Genomic DNA, 18322 nt, shown 5'->3' with positions numbered 1-18322 from the left:
CACATACGAATCGGAGCCGCATCAGCGTTGATGGCGTCATCTCGCGAGAGTCTGGACGACTTCCGGTCACCCTCAGACACGAAGAGCTACCGACTGCTCACTCTGGGCAACGGACTGGAAGTTGTGCTCGTCCAGAGCGATGCAGGACGAAGTTCTCGAGTAGATGCCACTAGCAACGACGATGACATAGCCCGGGGCAGTCTCAGCTCAACTGACGACACAGATGCTGACAGTGGAGACGAAGGGAAGGAAGAAAACGACCAAGAAGAGACCAACGATCGAGCTCCACCACAGGCAGCGGCGTGTTTAGCTGTGAATGTGGGCAGTCTAGCAGATCCGGAAGCGCTGCCGGGTCTAGCGCACTATCTCGAGCACATGGTCTTCATGGGCAGTAACAAGTATCCCACTGAAGACGCGTTTGAAGCTTTCCTTAGTGCTCACGGCGGCTCCAGCAATGGAGCGACCGAGTGCGAGTCGACACGGTTTGTCTTCGATGTGGACGCTGGCTACCTCGAGCCGGCGCTGGAAATGTTTGCGAGTCTGTTTCTAGCTCCGTTGCTTCGACGAGAAGCGATGGATCGAGAGCTGAAAGCGGTGGAATCTGAGTTCCAACGTGTCCGAAACAATAATCCGGTTCGTGTGCAGCAGGTCATGTGTGAGACGAGTGTCCAAGGACATCCGTACTCTCGCTGTTTTACGTGGGGAAATGTGGAGAGCTTAAAGCACAATCCAGAGCGTGATGGTGTTGACGTTCGTGAGCAAATGGTGGAATTTTTCAGCAAGCACTACGTAGCGCCGGCCATGAAGCTTTGTGTTTATGGATGTGAACCTCTTGATGTACTGGAGCAGTATGTGACCCAAAGCTTTAGCGCTATCCCACACAGCCGTAACAACTACGAAGCATCAAAGCATGAGCAGCTACCGGAGCCGTACGGATGTGGAGCAGGCCAGCGACCAAGCATTTTACGCGTCATTCCTGTAGGTGAGAAGCGCTCTATGCGCTTGTACTGGATGCTCCCAGCGATGATGGAGAAGTATCGGCAGAAGCCTTGGTATTACGTAGGTCACTTGTTGGGTCACGAAGGCCCAGACTCAACAGCATCGGTTCTCAAGCGCCGAAAGTGGGCTACCGACCTTATCGCTGGGACGTCGGATCGAGATGCTTACGAATTTGGTTCCTTCGGCACTGTGTTCGAGGTTCGAGTAGCTCTCACGAAAGAAGGTCTGGCCTGTTGGGAACAGGTTGTGCAGCTTGTATTTGATGCTCTGCAACTCTTCTCTGCTAAGGCAGCAGAGGATGGTTTGCCCGATTGGCCTTATGAGGAGCTCCGCTCGTCCAGTGAAATGGATTTTCGATTCCAGGAAGATGCCAAAGCACCAGTGTCACTTTGTCGCGAGCTTAGTGAGCGAATGCTTCCACGTCACCATGTACTGCAAATGTGCCAAGGAGATCTACTGCGTTACGATCTGATTCAGGGTGAATTCGACAATTCGTCCGTGTCTGCCTTCCTGGCTGGGCTTTCTGCTGATAACGTTCGTGTCGTTCTGTTGGCGTCCTCATTTGGTGGCGATTTCAACTCGGAAGAACTCCGGACTGAACGATGGTTTGGCACCAAGTACACCGTGAATCGAATACCTGATGTTGTGCTTGCTGCTTGGTCGCAGAGCTCGGGGGAATTTGCAGGGGTTTCGCCATTGCCAGCACCTAATCCTTTTATGCCTCGGGACTTCTCAGTGCTGCCTTGTGAACCGGCCACTCAAAATGACAGCAACATCCCTCCAGACCTCATTCTCACCACTACAGCAGCGCAACTTTGGTACAAGCGTGATCGCACCTTCTTGGTTCCCAAAGCCAGCGTGAGCTTTTTCGTGACACTTCCCGCTTCAACTGCAGTGAATTACATGCTTGCTGAGCTGCATGTCGAAGTAGTCCGCCATCGATTACAGCACACACTGGAGCAAGCTGGCGCTGCAAGCTTTGACGTTGAGTTGGATGTTCGAGACGAGGCTATAGAGGTTGTGATTTCAGGTTTCAGCGACTCATTGCCAGCGCTCGTTCGATCCATCATGCAAGAGGTTTTGAGTCCACCAATAGCGTCCGAGGTTGTATCGGAGTTGACACTTGCTCGGATTGAGCTTGAGCGAGAGTACCGCAATGCAACGCTATCTCCTCGAGAGAAAGCGTATGAATTACGTCTTCAAATGCTTGAAAGCAGAGCCGTTTCCACGGATGACAAGTTGGAGGCACTTCAAAGCAAGTATGGTCGTGAAAAAGAGCTTGCAGCTGACCTCGCACATTTCACGGCCACTATTCTCGGGCGAAACGAAGGTGTTCCAGCGACACGATGCCTAGTGATCGGGAACATGAGTCGAGATGCTGCCATAACACTGGTGCTAGACGTTGAAGCCGTCATGGCTGGAAATACTGTTTCTCCTCTGGCTTACGAACCGGACTTGGAGCTTGAACCTGAACCTCCCCTTTTGGTTCCACGTTGCCACACGATCGCTCTGCCGTCTACGACGAATGGTTTGCTTTTGCGTCGTCAAAGTGAGCGAGTCGGCGAGCGCAATTCAGTGGTAGAGGTGTATTTCCAGATCGGCAAAGTCGGACCGGAAGACCGAGCGTACACTCTCCTACTGCGCGCTCTACTAGCACAGCCACTCTTTCACGAGTTACGAACAAGACAACAACTGGGATACACGGTGGCTTGCAGTGTACGTGACACGCATGGCGTGCTCGGGTTGAGTGTGAGCGTGCAGTCAGCCTCCCATGCTGCTGGTGCGGTGGCGACCAAGCTTGATACCTTTCTTCACGAAGATTTTCCTCACGATTATCTACTCTCGGAAAAACGACTATCGCCCAAACAGTTCTCAGCACATGTGCAGACTCTGCAGCGGACATACGCGCGACCAGACTCAACACTGACAGAGCAAAGCGAGCGCTTCTGGGAAGAGATTGTTAGTGGTCGTCTGGAGTTCGACTTGGATGTTCAAATAGCGAACGCCTTAGGAGGCTGTACACGCCAAGGTCTGCTCGCCCGGTACCAGTGCTGGTTGCAGGGAAGTACAAGCTGTTGCAGTGCCTGCATGGATAACCCTCACGTTGGCCGGAAGGCCCTGCATAGATCAAGCAAAAGTCACGGCCCAAGGAAACTTCGGGTGCATGTTGTGGGCAAATGCAGCCCGTTTAAGCCGATTGAGCAACTTGTGCCGCCTGACAAGACCCCAGTGATCATTTCAGGCGACTTGCACGATTTCAAGCGCGAGCTGCAGTGCCACTGCCACATTGAAAATGCTAATACTTAGAGGAGGGAGACAAAGAGAGGAATCTATTGGGACTGTTTTGTCGCCTAATGCAATTGAGTTGCCTGGCACACGGATATCTACATACGATACATGGGTCTAGCACCCGTGTGCCTATCAACCTTCACCTTGCTCCTCATTTGTCTTTTGGTACTCGTGTAACTCCGACGGTGTCACGAAGTTGTGTATGGATGGCCGATGCATAGCTATAATGGTTCGACGAAGTCGTGGCGACGACGCGCTACCCGCAGCTGAACCATCGTCGCTTGATTTCGACTCTCGCTGAAGTAGATTTCGTGTAGAACCCCGCGTCATCGACATTTCGCGTAATGCATCAGATACTACAAGACGCTTTTCTAGGTTTAGTACCCGACTCTCGATACTCTCAGACTGTGTTTGCATGCGAACCTTCATGGCTTCCACCTCATCCGACACACGAGAAACTTGCTCCAGAAGACTCTGAAGTGTCAATTCCAGTACCAATGCCCACGTTGGAACATTTTCCGGCGGTGCGGTTTGAGCGAAACTCGGACTGATGCTGGTGACTTCGTTGGTTAAGGAATGGCTAGAGCCACTTCGGTCACTTTCTTGTAAGGTGGCCATCGTTGGGGCCTGTTGCCGAACCTGATACGATTGCAGCTGAGGGCGTAGAGGTGGCCGCTGCAATTGATTAGGCTGCTGCTGCAGCTGTTGCAAGAGGGTAATGGAGCCACTGCTGGGTGGTAGTGAAAGTGAGCCCCCTCCATTAACTGGTGTAGATTCAGTCGGCGGCCCCGAGATAGAAGCGGCAGCCATGATGCTGCTTAGCTTATGCGTACGATCTGCAGTTTGGGTCAGAAAGAGCTCCGAAAGCTCTTCAATCTTGGTGCGAATGTACTCGACATTGACTTCCATCATCTCTAACATGGTCATCTGCGAATCCATGGGGTCGCTAACATCGTGTGAATGAACTCGCCGCTTCACTTGTCGGTATTTGCCCAGTACCGTGAACAATTTGAGTTCTGCACGACGCAGAGCTCGCTTGGTGCTGCTGGTACCTGCTTTGCCGGTACTTTCGGCAGGAGCCTCGCTTACTGAGCCATTTTCGCCTCCATCTGCTCTGGATGAAGGACTTTGGGTATGCCGGCGTTGTGCTGCTCGTAGTTGCACGAAAGCCTGAAGTGCTCGAGCGGCATGGTCACTTATAATCCGGCGATTTTCGTCTTTCTTCAGGAAGGCATTGACCTTGTGTTCTGAGCGCGTGAGCACGAGGTAGTTGCTCATAACTGCGATAGTGACAGCAGTTGAGAGGGTGCCGAATATTCCAGCACTTACTGCAATTGCACGGCCGAGAGTCGTGCGGGGTACAACATCGCCGTACCCGATAGTGAGAATGGTGATGATTAGCATCCAAAGTGCATCACGTAGCAGCATGGGCTCGCAGCACGAACCCTCTTTGAACGCGCACAAAAATCGCTCGGACACGTACAATGCGTACCCCGCTACAAACCCAAGAGTAGCGAAGCTTGCCATCAAACAACTCGTGGGGTGGTTCTTTAACGTCGATTTCATGAAGAACTTTGAGGTGAAGTCAACATTGGTGAGCGCCCCAATAAACCATCCGTTGCTCGAATTGAACGAGTTGCGGAATTGCACCACCCGCACCACGAGAGCCACGCGCGCGAACATGAACAGGCTTGTGGCCACAATAAGCTGTGGCCATTTCGGATCCACGGACTCGATCCCTGGAAACGGGTGAATACCTAGTACGGCCATCTCAATCAGCAGCGTACGCCGCAATGAAGAGCTCATGAGTGTAGCCTTGGGTGGCACGATGTTCTTGAGCTTCATGACCTCGCACTCGGCAGCGTAATAAAGATAGATGTAGTAAAGCATGAGAGCAGTCGAGAACGTAATAAGGATGCGTAGCGCCAAGAGGACCATGCGGCCTTCGCTCACCGGGACAGACGTACCGAGGGCCTCGAAACAGAGCGGACACTGCGTAGTCGACTCCATCGGACACGTGCTAGGCAAAGTCTGTGTGTTGATGAACCACAAATACTCCATCTGCACCATCATGAGTACGACCCCGAAACCCCCAAAGAAGAGCTGGAAGGAAGTGTGTTGTCGCTGCGAGCGTACCAGCATCATGCGCTGCTCCTGCAAAGATACCATTTCTGCACTTGTAGCTTTGACCTTGCTGCCAAAGGCATTTGCTTTGGGTTTCTGATGTACCGGGACAGTCACTGCGTCTGGGCCGGGGCGACTGTCAGCTTCAGAGGGGTCTGCGTTGGCAATGGCGACATCAAGCGGCACAATTTCGTTCCTGTTCGGCATGGTCGCAGGGTAGGTATGACACGCACGGACTCAGTTGAAAATGAAAATACCGGAGATCGGCGACGCACGAGACGACGACCAGGACACGCGGGCATTCACTCGCGCTCGGCTGGAGTTGATTGCCCAGGGTGCAGCAGCAGTTTCTAGCCCTTCCTCCAAGTTGTTTCTCGTCACTTAACGTAGTGGCGGACACCATGCGCCGCAGTTGTGGTATAAATAGAGCGCGAGGGCGAGGGCAGTTTCTCTTTTGAACAATGTGGTGTGCATACTGGAAGAAAAAAAAAAGTGGGCGACTTGGCTCTTGACAATCGACATCAACAACATTGGGGCACCAGGACGTAACGCAAAGAAGCTGCTTTAACGTAGCCGAGTCTCTACGTGGTTAATCCACTCAAATCCTCTCCTTCCCCCCCGTGCACGACGCGAGCGTCGCACAGATTGGCTCGAGTCCTGGGTCCGACTAGAAACTTAGTAGAAGAAGCCGATGATCTTGCCACCCGTGTGTTTGCGGCGGGCCTCGTGGTGGTCCATGATGCCGTACGTGGTGCTCACGACGATGTGGCCGAACTGGCGCGAGGGCAGCAGGTTGTTGATCCACTTCTCGTAGTCCGCCATCTTGACGTCGAAGCGGGGCGAGATGACGCCACACTTGTTGATACGGCCCTTGAGCTCCACGACGATCTTGCCGGCGCGGTGGTCGTCCACGATCTCGAACTCGCCGATGTAGCCGTTCTTCTGCATGACCTGCAGGAACTTGACGATCACCTTGGAGCTCGGGCGGATGAGCACCTGGCGCTTGCCGCGCTTCTCGGCGTTGTAAATGGTCTTGAGGCAGTCAGCCAGCACGCTCATACGAACCATGGCTATAGTGGAGAAAAGACAAACACCGTTAATCCCTACTGCTAAGAGCCAAGGTCAGCCGCCGCGCTGCTGCGACTGCATGTCTCCACACTCAGAGCCCCTCGAAGGGGCGAGCGACGGAACTGCAGACGGCAGCGCGGACGGAGCCTCCAAAGCCGCGCGAGAGGGCGCCCCGAAGGGAGCCCTGCCGCGCGGCTTCTCTGATTCAGGTGCAGCCGCGACGTACTTGCTAGTGGGTGGAGTAGCTTCGAAAAGACTGGAGAGAGATTTGCGAATGACCGGCAAGCAGCGCCACCTTATGAGGTGCCCTTCGACTTTGACTGGTGGAGAGGGGTCTCACAATCGTGCAACATTTGTAAATACATAATGTGAACCACACATTAGACGACATTTTAAAACCGTGTTTAAACAGTTAGGACAATTTTCTAGCATACATATCGACAGAATGGTATCTCGAAACGCTGCAGCGAGTTCAGCCGCCATTGCTTGCGTCAGTGTTGTCTTGGATCTCCGGCAAGGCACCACTGCCGTCTGCTGGACCCGAGTCGATGATGCGCAGGCTGCGGAGGAACTCGGGATACGAAACGTACGCCCGCGTCTCCTCTGTCTCGTCACCCACGTTCGACAAACGCCGCACGGTCTTGTGGTACGCGAAGGCGTCCGCCAGCTGCTCGAGTTGGGAAAGCTGCAGCGGTGACCCGTGCTCTTCGTTGATGGCTTGCATCGTAGCGATGAACTGCTGCTTCGTGACGTACCCGTGGCGCTTGCGGTCCAGAATCCGGAACAGGAATTTGATGTACAAACGCTGCTCGTGCAGCGACTGCTTGACACTGTCAACAAACGTGTTCGCCCACGTCTGGCTCTTCGACGGCTGCCCGTCCTGCACGCTGTCGTCGTCCCCGGACAGCGAGTCGCGAACTTCGCCCATTGCAGCCAGATTCGTGCTCGACGCGCCCAGACTCGCCAGCCAGAGGCGCCTTTGAAAGGTGCTGTCAGGCGAGAACGTGTCCTCGAACACGACCCAGTCCAAGCCCCGCGTGTCCCATTGATGCCTCTGGTTGATCCCGTAGTAGCTGAGGAGAATCGAATTAAACAGCAGCTGCGCTTCGTCCTCGTCTAGCTCCGGCACCATACTGAGCTCCTGTGTCCCCTTCAAAATATCGTCGACCGTCAGCTTCCCCGTTTTGCGGTGATCAAATGCGTCAAATGCATCCCTCAGCGTCGCAAATTTGACAGGTTTCTGTAGTAATGCCGCACATCGACTCAGAAGCGAGATGGCCTTCGTGTCGTCGACCTCAAATATTTCTTGAAGATAGTCCGTGCGGCTGAACTCGGCAAAGAACGAGCAAAACTCCTGGTAGTCGACCACGCCGTCGTGATTCTGGTCGAGATGTTGCATGAGCTCAAAGATCTGCTGCTCCGAGAGCGTATCGCCTAGCTGCAGCTTTCCTTGAATCGTATTCCGGAACACCTCGTATGTGACCAGACCAGTGCGAAGGTAGTTCTCCTTCGTCTGAAACTTGTCACTGCTCGGCGACGGAGGAACTTGCCCATTTCCTTCAGATTTTGCAAGAAGTTCCTTCTTAGCAGCTCCAGAAGGCGACTGGAAAAGATTGAACGCAAAGTGAAGTTTGTCTTGCAACGTCATCTTTTCAGCATCCGTTTCGGACGGGTGCGGAAGCGCCTGGCAGAATCCCGTCCAGACCTTGCGGATCAGGTTACGCCTCCACTCCACGTTGCCACCATCCAGCTCCACAGTATAGCGATTCAAGAATTTCTGATAGTCGACGCCGCCTTGCGGGTTCTCCTCAGCTAGTTGATGGAAATATGAGAGGAAGCTAGCCTGGATGCCGAGCACTTTCTGCAAAGTGGCCTTCCACTCCAGTTTAGTGACGCGACCAGAGCCAGCAGTGTCAAGCTCGTTGAAAGCAGTCAGTAGCGCATTCTTCTTTTCGCAAATAATCTCCACGAGAGACATCAACGTTCGACGCTCCAACCGCTGCGCTTTCTTCCGCCACTCATTTCTTCCAGCGTCCTTCAGCTTCTGGAGTGGTTGGGACGAGAATTGCACCACGTGCGGCTTAACCTCGTTGTCATCTCCCAATTCGAGCTGCACGTAGGCACCCTTGTTAGTCTGAGAACCACAGTAGCTCGATGCTGAAAACACAGTCAGAAGCAGACCATCGTGAACGATGTCAAAGCCCTCTTCTCGGCACTCGTGAGACCGAATAATGAGGCTGATTCCATTCTGCGCACAAAACGCCTTTGTAATATCAGGACCGAACTCCACTCCGGCTCCCCGGCTGGACGGCTTCCACCCGTCTTCATCGCGAGGGTCGCTCCACAGTAGATGCGTAAACACCTCGTCAGCCCGACTCGTGCCTTGAGTCGGGATTTCACGTCTATGGTCTAGCTGGAGTAGCTCCCCAATCGTGACATTTTCATGGTTACTCAAGCCACCGTGTACAATGAAGACACGTTGGTTGAGCAACGCGAAGATCGGAAAGAGTCCAAACACCGTCTCGAACATCTGGAATAGCTTCATCGGCGAATAGTTCATCGAAGTGCCAAGACCGCTCCATCCAGCGACCTCGTCGTTGTCCGTGCCGTACTTGGTATACACTTCATCTTCGAACCCGAAAACTTCGTTAATCATTCGTTCTTCGTGATTGCCACGGTTCAGGAAGACGAAATCGGGGTACAAGAGCTTGAATATTAGCAGCAGTAGAATGACCTCGATGCCGTGCGATCCGCGATCCACAAAGTCTCCGTTGAAGAGATACCACGTTTTGCTGCTCGGTACACCGTTCTTGTCCATAATCGTCAGCAAGTCTTCCAGTTGACCGTGAAGATCACCCACAACAACAAGCTGCACACCGGCAGGAATCTCAATCTCGTTCATAGGTGACTGATGTATCTTCTTGAACAGCTTTTCCGACTCGTCCAGGATCTGGCGAACGAAGACGCGGTGCAGCAAGATTCCATTCCGGAACTGGTTGATAAGCCTTTTCACCGTATCTAATCGCAAAGGGAAGGAAACGTGAACACCGCGGTAATGGGAAAGAGACTCCTTCACACGATCCTTTTCCGAGGTGTCGTCATCTGGGAAATGTATGAGGTCCAACGATCCGAGCATCGGCACCATCGAATGCAGCTCGTTGATGCTCGTCGACTTGTTGAGTATCCGCACCATTTGCACTGTGCGCTGCTCCTGGACGGTCTCCAGCAAGTTCCATGTGTTAAAGTTGAGCTGTGTCCGAAACACTGCGTACGACAGGTGTTGTCTGATGACATTCTTGATGCGGTTCGCCGACAGAACCGCATCCGAGTAGAGCTCCACATGCTCCAATGCAAACCGCCGCAGCTGGTTATCCTTCTTGACCAGTTCCACATTCACAAATGCTCTCCCGTCCACCGAGTCATCCGCAGCATCAACCTGCACCACTCTGCCCACCAGAATGCCGTACACCAGGACGCGCGTGCCTAACTTCAACGCCGACCGCTGGATCTTAATAGGCGAGCAGTCCCTGCAGATGCGCACTTCATCGTAGTAGCCCTGCATGGGCAGTCGCGGGACGAACACCGAGCATTCATCGCACATGCACGTGCCACACTTGCTGCACAACACACAAACAAACACGTCAGTAATTTCCTATAACGACCCCATATAGCACAGCGTAGCGTACCGGCAGTGGTGCGGGCGGATAAAGAAGCCAAACTCCTTCTTGCAGACCATGCAGCACTTGGAGTTCTGCACCCAAATGGGGCGAAGCGCCAGGCGGAAGGCGCGCTCCCACTTAAGGTAGACGGCATCCTTGCCGGCGCGCAGCTTCCAGCTCATGAGTTGCCCCGTGGGCGAGTAGCCCGTGAGCTGCATCTCGAGCTTCTTGCGGTTGAACACGAGGCCGCGCTTGATGAGGTCGGCGTCGTATTCGTCCTCGCTCTTGGCCAGGTCCTTGGCGTTCACGGATGCGTTGAGCATCATGACGCCACGCAGGTGCTTGGACGTGAGCGTCAGGTGCACGCGCCTTGGTCCCTCGGGGGCTCCCCCAGGCGCAGCCGCGGGCATCGGCAGCTCGTAGTAGCAGAAGCGGCCGTTGCGGAACAGCAAAAAGTAGCGGAAGTGCGCGTAGTCGCCCAGTTTGATGAGGGCGCCCTCCATGAGCTTGTGGTCCTCGTAGTAGTTGTTGACAGGCTCCTCCTCGCCCGATACCCAGTGGCCCAGCCACGCGCGCGATGTGAAGCCCTCCGAGTCCATGAGGCACTTTTGACTAATGCCGTTCCGCTGTGTTCATTCCTCTCCCTCTATCACTATCATATGTCTGTCTGAAGTGATATATGTATTATCATTTCTCTGATTACGTTAAGTGTGTATGCTACTCTCCGCACACAAGGTATTGTTTACGTCATTTATATAATGTAACAGGTTAAGCGCGTGCCATCATCTTCCGAAGGTTCAGTACAGAGAATCTCCTTGAAGCGCATGCCGCCGCTGCAGAGCTACACTGTCGCTCGCGGAGGGCTCAAAGCCGCCCTCAAGACCGCTCGAGCCGCTGCTGAAGCTGCTGCATTGCCCGCCGATGTCCGAGAATCCAGTGTCATGCGTCGTGCTCACCGTGCACAACAGTAAACTCTTCAACTCGGTAGACGAAATCGCCAACCTCTTCCTAGAACTGGTACATGTAGCTGTCAGTCTATATGCTGTATCTGTGACTTGAACGGACTATGGATGCTGCTGCAGGGCGTCTTGACAGGTATCATGGCCCTACAGTACGGTAAGAAGGAGCTCTTCGTGCCAGTGCCGAGCGATTTGGCGATCGGCATCATCAGTGGCAAGATGGAGGAGCTGGCGTCGTCTGTAGACGTGGGCGTCCAGATGAAGGTGGAAGACTTTACCAACTTGGCAGCTAATGGTGAGCAGTACTCGGAGCTAATGGGGTGGCAATTGGAGGACTGAATTTTCGTGCTGCGGTAGTGACTGCGGTGTTCGACATGCTACTGAGGAAACTGCAGACCGCCATTGGACAGGAGCTGGAACTTCGAGAAGAGTAACCAAACAACTCAAGTGCTCACGATAAACGAGCCCCAGTCGGGGGAGGTGCCGACGATTGCGGTGCTGAGTGTGATGCTGGTCACGGATTCAGCTGGGCAGCCTGTCGTTGAGCTTGTAGGTTGGTTTTGGACAATACCTACCTAGCTAAGTAGCTTGATTCCTAACGGCTTGTTCGTAGGAATGCATGCCGAAGATGATGATGCTGAGAACGCTGGCAGAGCCCACAGACCCCAACCAGGAAGCCTATGACCCGCTGTATTTCACCCCCACGTCGGGATCCGTCATGGTAATGCCACGTCTTGGCGAAGGCTGGCTGGTCTCCCATTATGGCAATACTCCGGTATCCTAACCAACCGCGCCGCTTAAATTAAACGAAGTAAACAAGACACGACTTCTTGACGACGTCAAACCTGCTATGATGACCCAACCGCAGAGGTATGTTCGAGCACGGGACGCAGTGCAGGCTTACAATTAAAACTGCCTCAGTACGATTCTGTGCCATCATTAGTAGAAAAGGATTCCATCGCTACGCTCCAGAGACAGATGGAGAGTTTCGTCGCTATTGGCTGGGTGTCCACCGGATTCATAAGTTCCTCGTGGTTGGAAAAATCAGATGATGCTAACAATTAATCTGTGTGAAGGGCTACCGAAGGACTTTGGAGGCTACGCCCGCGTTAGCTTGTCCGGTCGGCTAGGGCTCACCTACCCAGCTTGTTGTATTGTGTACCAGTGGACCATTCTTCCAAGTGAAACTCGCTTGAAGTCGGCAGAGGTTATCGCCCAGTTCCAGTTCCTACCTCAACAAATGGTTGACAAAATAGCCGTCACCGTGGGCAGTGCACATGACCCACCACGATGCACGAAATTGCTTCCCGCGATCGGGTTGCTTTCCAGAGAAGAAGCTTCGAGCTCTGATATCAAGATTTGTTTGTTTTATCTCGACAACCGTGTCTACAGAATGGATTGCTGTAGGAGCGATTTCCTGCTTGCAACCTCAAATAACCACACCGGTTTTTCAGGTACGTTGATCTCACTTTGAGCCTATCGATTTTTTATGCCCACAAAAAATCGTGCACCCTCCACCGCCTAAAGCAACTCCAGGATCATGGAGACATGCAGGTACTTGGAAACAGCTCCCGTAGTGTGATCTGCTTATCATCTTACTTTAAACTACACTAGATCTCCATTTCCAAATGGCTGCATCCTCTATCCATCGTAGGTAAATCGCAGCACTGCGTTCTTGATCTTCGTCAAGTCTTCATCGGAGGGATCTTTTTTACCTTTGAAGTCAAACATGGGCTCCAGAAAGTGCTGTGATGTCCATTCTTGCAGCTTCGTCACGTAAAGTGCTCGTTGCTCTACTTTCAGAGGTAGCATGAATCTGTACACACCAACATTGTCAGATTCTTGTGAAGTACCAGCAAGACGTAAGCGTCTTTACTCACACAGAAGACTCAACGTCTACAGTCGCACCGTCCTTCAAAATATTTGTGAAAGTCGCTGTCGATTGCTGCTCCACGTCTTCAGGAGGTTGAAGCGTGTGGCACTGCTGCGATGAGATGAAGACGTGATCGAAGAGATTCGAGTAGCGCTTCTTGGACAACAAGTCCTCAACAGTTCCTGTCAATGGGATCACCTGCAATGATAGCACCGTGAGAGTAGGAATCGGTCAGGAAACTGCTCAGAACACTTATACGAATAGCAGCATGACGTACCTTCACGCCTTGTAATGATTCCTTGATAGTGTTAGCGCGTCGTTGGGCTTCATCTTCTGCTGCTTCTTGTCTCTTCAGAACTCCCCTAAGATGCAGCAATCAGTCAGGTCAGCCGCTATCAAAAACGCAACGCGAAATATCGATAGTCTGGCAGTAATTACTCGTTGGGTGCCTGTGGCTGATTCGTGCCTTCGTCCAGCTCTTCAAAGCGTGGCGTGGGCTTGCTTTCTGTTGGCTGATTCCCAACTTCAGTGGATACCCCCTCCACATCGCCGATGCCGCTGAAAATATCGTGTTCCTGGTATGCATCACATCGAGGTGTTAGTTGATGAATGACTGAAAGCAGTAGCTTTCAGGCAGCTTATCCGTGAACCTTTTCCATCTTGTACATTTTCCCTGTCTCGATTTCATACAAATACGATAGCACGTTGTACACTGCAACCTCCACTGTGTTCTGCGGAACAGAAATGGCTTTAAGTCTAAATCACTCAGTTTGAAGCGCACAACAGCAGTATGTACATGACGGTTCTGCTCGACACCCGTGCCCTTGTTGTGAACCTCGAAGAGCTGCTCGACGAACTTGTTGGGCTGCTCACAGTGGACACCGAACGAGATGTAGGGGCTCACGATAATGTCCGTCCACAAGCCCCTGCACAGAACAGACCCATGATGCTTCTTCTTCGCCTATCCGGTTTACAAAAAATAAAACAATTCAGACTGGATTCGAAGTCCAAGCAGGACAAAAATGAAAGGCGAACCTCAGTATACGCTGCCATGGTGCGGTTTGGTACTGTGTACGTTTGGTCCCCGAATTCGAAAGCTATGCCTGAGTTCCTCCACTCACGATACTGTCGGATATGAACCACGTTGGCATTTTCGATCTTCTTGAGATTCATCTGTTGAGGATACCGACAAAAGTTTAGCACCGAGCACCCAAGGCAGGTGTGTACCACTTACGGTGTAATCCCAGTCAATGAGATTGTCGCGGTAGTCGTAGCGAACTTCGTAGTAGTGGCGAAGTCGGTGATCTCGAAGCGTGTCGACTACAATTACAAGCACTCAGTACTCGGACTTCCTTCGTCAATATCAATGCAGGCTCACCATCAAACTTGACATTCTGAAACCAGCTTCGAAACGTGTCGATGAGATCGTCATGAGAACGCATCTTCAAGTGTGAAATATCCACTAGACCTCCAAGCGGTCCACGCTCATTGTAGATAAAGTCCATCAGCAGCTTCGACTGATCTTCAATGTAAGCGCTTGTCCTCTCCTGCATGAACACAAATGTGAATGCATAGTGAGTTGACAAACCCCTCATTTTCCTCTGCCATCTCTCTTCTTACCTGGACTCGAACATTCCCAAATATCTCCAGGAACGAGTTACATCGCTGACGCAGAGGCAAATTCGTATCCAGCGCAACCTGGAGCAACAGCAAATCTCTTGCGAGCGTCTCGGTAGCCTTCTCAAAGAGGTAAATGTGCACAGGTCGGTGCCTCATAGCCGGTTCCCATCGCCGACGATGCGCAATGATCGCCAGCACGTGGCGCACGTCTCCTGGTCCTGTTAGCAACACGTTGATCGGCTCAGCAGACGCTTTCTCCTCGCTGTCATCAACTGCAGCATTTTTGCAGCTCTTGCTCTTCTTCTTGCTCCACTCTGGGAGGCCACTGCACACGTCGAAAGCGGGAGAGAAGCCCCACATGCTGATGGTGCCCATGCTCATCATGAGCGCGCCGCTGGTCCGAGCCATGATGGTCTCTCGATTTGTATCTAGCAATGGAGACGAACGGCCGACGGAGGGGCGCGATTTCGACCACCGAAAGATACGCGCGAAGGGGCACGATCTTTGGCTCCCCTTTCAAATCAGATCGAGCGGTACATTGTACCAGGAGAACGCGAGGTGGTGCTTCAAGAGCGGACCATGCTGCGCCTTCCTCCGACGCGACTGCCTATTGCAGTAACGTTGTTGTCGCTGCTGCTGGCGTGGGAGTGCGGTGCTCGCGCGGTCCCGGTGTATGACGCGAAGGGGCTCTTCGTGGACCGCCTGACTCACGATGACCGCGCTCGTCTGCATGCCTGTCCGTGCAGCAGTAACGAGCTCGAGAATGCGGCGTCGCTGTGTCTCCCCGTGGACTTCGCCGGTAAGAGGCCGCAGAAGGAGATATTTGCCTTCTCTGTGGCGACCGACGAGCGCTGGAAGCACTACGACTGGGATCAGGTACGCACTGCTGGACGGATCTTCTGTGTCGTGGGATCACATTTACGGAGACGTTGTTGGAATATGCCTAGCTCACGACGGTGGCTTGGAACGAAGACAAGGAGCTACTCTGTCATGCCCACAGCAAGGGTGTGAAGGTTGTTGTGAAGCACAACTTTGATGACGTGGACCAACTGTGCAACGTCACAGCACGCCAGGAATGGATCAAGGTAAAGTGAGCGGCATCGATCTCGCTGCTAACAGAGCTCAGCACACTGATAGGCAGTCTCCATACGGGTCATTGATAGCATGTGCTTCGTTGATGTAGGAGACGTACTCGAAGATCGTGGAGAACTACGCCGACGGTGTCAATATCGACACGGAGAAGCCCATGTACGGCCGCACGTCGCAGTGTCTCGGCGCACTCGTGCGTGAGCTGCGGCAAGAACTGGAGCAGCACGCACTCACGAAGAACGCGCAGGTCCGTTTCACAGTTTTGCTCTTTAACGACAGATAACAGCTCGCACGCTGACGCCTTTTGCATGTGTCACGTTCGACTTTGGCAGATCACGTTTGACGTTCCCTGGGCCCCTCGCGGCGTGGATGGTCGCTACTACCCATGGCGCGAGCTCGCGGACGCCACGGATTTTCTGTTCGTCATGTCGTACGACATGCGCAGCCAAGTGTACGACGCGTGCGTGGCTGGCGCCAATGCGCCGCTGGCGCTCGTAAGGCAAGGGCTGGAGGAGTTCCTGCTTGGCGTCGGCGTCGCGCCCGACAAACTGGTGCTCGGGGTGCCGTGGTACGGCTACCAGTACCCGTGTCTGGAGGGTGAGCAGCCGATTGACGGTGCCGCCTCCTGGTGCCAGATCCGGCCGGTGGCCTTCTTCGGTGCCCCCTGCAGCGACGCGGCAGGTGGACAAATCGACTACGGCGACATCCGGCGACTGGTGAAGAGCCACGGGCTCATCGAACAATGGGACCCCTTGACAGAGACCCCGTTCGTGTGGTACTCGTCGCCGAACAAGGGGTCCTCCCGACGGGTGCAGCTGTGGTTCGACAACCCGCGCAGTCTGAAAGGCAAGTACCGGCTCGCGCGGGAGCTCGGGCTGCGAGGCGTGGGCATGTGGAACGCCGACACGCTGGACTACGCAGCGAACAACAGCGACACCCGGCTCATGTGGAGCGCGCTGGGCGAGGCCTTCGTGTCGTGAAATCGCTCAGCGTCAGGCAATGACCAGGAACAAGTTGCCGTTTTGTCAAGACATGTCCCTTTATGATTTGTAAAACTTTCCACGTTTTGAACACAGAGCGCACCAGCGAAAAACGGCCGTTTGCGATCGGAGGAAGTCGACCAGAAAGCACGCGGCGCTGGCACTTGCATGCTGGTGAAGCAGTGCTGGTATTCTCTGTGCCAGTAACGGAGAGAATGTCCTCGGCTGGTCATTGACCAGCATGCGGGGTGCATGTAGTTGGTAGTAAACGCCGAGGGAGCCGCTTCTAGCGGATGACTAGCATTGGGCCGTTGCAAGAAAAGATTTTGTATGCGAGGACGGTTACCGATCTTCTTCCACTACGTCAGCCGCGCATCCCCCCGCACCCTTTCAGGATCGTGCCACACAAGCTGCACATTACATGGAAAAGATCCTTGGAAACCCGCGCCCTTTCGCCGCCGCGAATAGCTCCTTCCGCCCAAGTGCAAGCCGCTGCCACTGGACTTCATTCCCAGATTTGCCTGCAAGGCCCACCAAGTGTCAGTCATCTAGCAAGGATGGAGATGGAGCTGCCAGCCACGCCCACGCCCGCCGACTCGAGGGGCATGCACCTCAACTTCCAGTCGCCCACGGCCGACAAGGCGCAGCAGTCGCTGCGCATGCAGGTGGCCGCCCACAACTTCAAGAAGCGCGCGGCCTGCGACTCGCCCGAGCCCTCAGACGACTCGGCGTCGCCGCTGCCCGTCAACACGTGCAACTTCGCGGCGCTCAGTCGCCACTTCCACCTGCCGCTCAAGGTGGCGGCCGAGAAGTTTGGCGTGCGCGCCACGGCCTTCAAGAAGCGCTGCCGCGCCATCGGCATCCGCCACTGGCCGTACCGCAAGGTGCGCAGTCTCAAGCGCTCGCTGCAGGAGCTCGAGCAGTGCCAGCAGCAAGCCCAGGACGGCTCGGGGCCCCCGCTCTCGGACAAGCAGCTGCGGCAGCACGCAGGCTACCAGAGCCAGCTCAAGCGCCTCCTCTCGCCCGAGACGTACGGCATCGACCCGTCGGGCCAGATGCTGCCCCACTTCTTCGACGGAAGCTTCACGCCTGACGACCACGACTCGGACGAGGACTCGTGCGGCTCGCAGAGTCCACGCCCGGGCGTCGACCACTTCGTACACAGGAACAAGGCGCGCAAGCACCTCTTCACGGACTCGCCGTCCTCAGCTTCCGCCTCGTCGCCGCACCGCGACGCCATGTTCTTTGGCAGCGCCATGGCCATGAACACGGCCATGGACTTTGTTGCCGCCAGTCGCGCGCAGTACAGCGCACAATTCAACGCCCAGGCAGGAGGGATCCAGTCGGGCTTCGTCTTCGACTCCATGTACGACCCCTTCGGCGAGCTCAGCACCTCCTCCATGGACCCGTACGGCGACAACGACCACCCGTCGTGCGGCTACTCCCTTGACGCCGTCTCGTACGACTTTTTCCCGCTGCAGCCGTCGCCGACCATGGCTATGAGGAAAGCTACCGCCCTGGCACAACAGCAAGTTACGACCACTAGCACCTCAGAAGAGCCGTCAGCATCGACGGCTCCTAGCGGACTCGAGGGCCTTGAAGACGACATCTTCCGCCACATCTCCCCCGAGTACGGCTGCCTCGTGTAGACGAAGCCTCTGC

The 18322-nt window shown here is 54.2% G+C and overlaps 8 protein-coding genes across 8 annotated transcripts; 5 read left to right on the top strand and 3 right to left on the bottom strand.

Annotated features, from left to right (window-relative positions):
• Positions 1-30: 30 nt before the first annotated feature.
• KRP23_7152 (Nardilysin-like) lies at positions 31-3306 on the top strand (the record flags this gene model as incomplete). The annotated part of the gene is made up of 1 exon (XM_067892430.1): positions 31-3306. The coding sequence occupies one exon, from the start codon at positions 31-33 to the stop codon at positions 3304-3306; it is 3276 nt and encodes a 1091-aa protein (XP_067744311.1).
• Positions 3307-3420: 114 nt separating this feature from the next.
• KRP23_7151 (Small conductance calcium-activated potassium channel protein 3) lies at positions 3421-5619 on the bottom strand (the record flags this gene model as incomplete). The annotated part of the gene is made up of 1 exon (XM_067892429.1): positions 3421-5619. One exon carries the CDS (start codon positions 5617-5619, stop codon positions 3421-3423), a length of 2199 nt encoding a protein of 732 aa, XP_067744310.1.
• Positions 5620-6087: 468 nt separating this feature from the next.
• Positions 6088-10738, bottom strand: KRP23_7150 (Serine/threonine-protein phosphatase 5; the record flags this gene model as incomplete). The annotated part of the gene is made up of 4 exons (XM_067892428.1): positions 6088-6482; positions 6707-6736; positions 7003-10097; positions 10167-10738. 4 exons carry the CDS (start codon positions 10736-10738, stop codon positions 6088-6090), a joined length of 4092 nt encoding a protein of 1363 aa, XP_067744309.1.
• A 322-nt stretch (positions 10739-11060) lies between these two features.
• Positions 11061-11532, top strand: KRP23_7149 (uncharacterized protein; the record flags this gene model as incomplete). Its single annotated transcript, XM_067892427.1, has 3 exons — positions 11061-11156; positions 11222-11393; positions 11456-11532. The coding sequence occupies 3 exons, from the start codon at positions 11061-11063 to the stop codon at positions 11530-11532; spliced, it is 345 nt and encodes a 114-aa protein (XP_067744308.1).
• Positions 11533-11605: 73 nt separating this feature from the next.
• KRP23_7148 (uncharacterized protein) lies at positions 11606-11882 on the top strand (the record flags this gene model as incomplete). The annotated part of the gene is made up of 2 exons (XM_067892426.1): positions 11606-11647; positions 11712-11882. The coding sequence occupies 2 exons, from the start codon at positions 11606-11608 to the stop codon at positions 11880-11882; spliced, it is 213 nt and encodes a 70-aa protein (XP_067744307.1).
• An 857-nt stretch (positions 11883-12739) lies between these two features.
• KRP23_7147 (Dynein axonemal assembly factor 3) lies at positions 12740-14999 on the bottom strand (the record flags this gene model as incomplete). Its single annotated transcript, XM_067892425.1, has 10 exons — positions 12740-12914; positions 12979-13169; positions 13249-13333; positions 13410-13546; positions 13622-13702; positions 13768-13932; positions 14007-14144; positions 14206-14291; positions 14350-14518; positions 14592-14999. The coding sequence occupies 10 exons, from the start codon at positions 14997-14999 to the stop codon at positions 12740-12742; spliced, it is 1635 nt and encodes a 544-aa protein (XP_067744306.1).
• Positions 15000-15170: 171 nt separating this feature from the next.
• On the top strand, positions 15171-16660 carry KRP23_7146 (Di-N-acetylchitobiase; the record flags this gene model as incomplete). Its single annotated transcript, XM_067892424.1, has 4 exons — positions 15171-15467; positions 15539-15676; positions 15775-15927; positions 16013-16660. The coding sequence occupies 4 exons, from the start codon at positions 15171-15173 to the stop codon at positions 16658-16660; spliced, it is 1236 nt and encodes a 411-aa protein (XP_067744305.1).
• Positions 16661-17217: 557 nt separating this feature from the next.
• Positions 17218-18309, top strand: KRP23_7145 (Protein RKD2; the record flags this gene model as incomplete). The annotated part of the gene is made up of 1 exon (XM_067892423.1): positions 17218-18309. One exon carries the CDS (start codon positions 17218-17220, stop codon positions 18307-18309), a length of 1092 nt encoding a protein of 363 aa, XP_067744304.1.
• Between the last annotated feature and the right edge of the window lie 13 nt (positions 18310-18322).

Source organism: Phytophthora ramorum (genome assembly GCF_020800215.1).
Source record: "Phytophthora ramorum isolate Pr-102 chromosome Unknown Phyram_PR-102_s0006, whole genome shotgun sequence".
Classification (NCBI taxonomy): domain Eukaryota; phylum Oomycota; class Peronosporomycetes; order Peronosporales; family Peronosporaceae; genus Phytophthora; species Phytophthora ramorum.
Note: the sequence above shows the minus strand (reverse complement) of the source record. Positions and strands in the feature narration are given on the sequence as shown.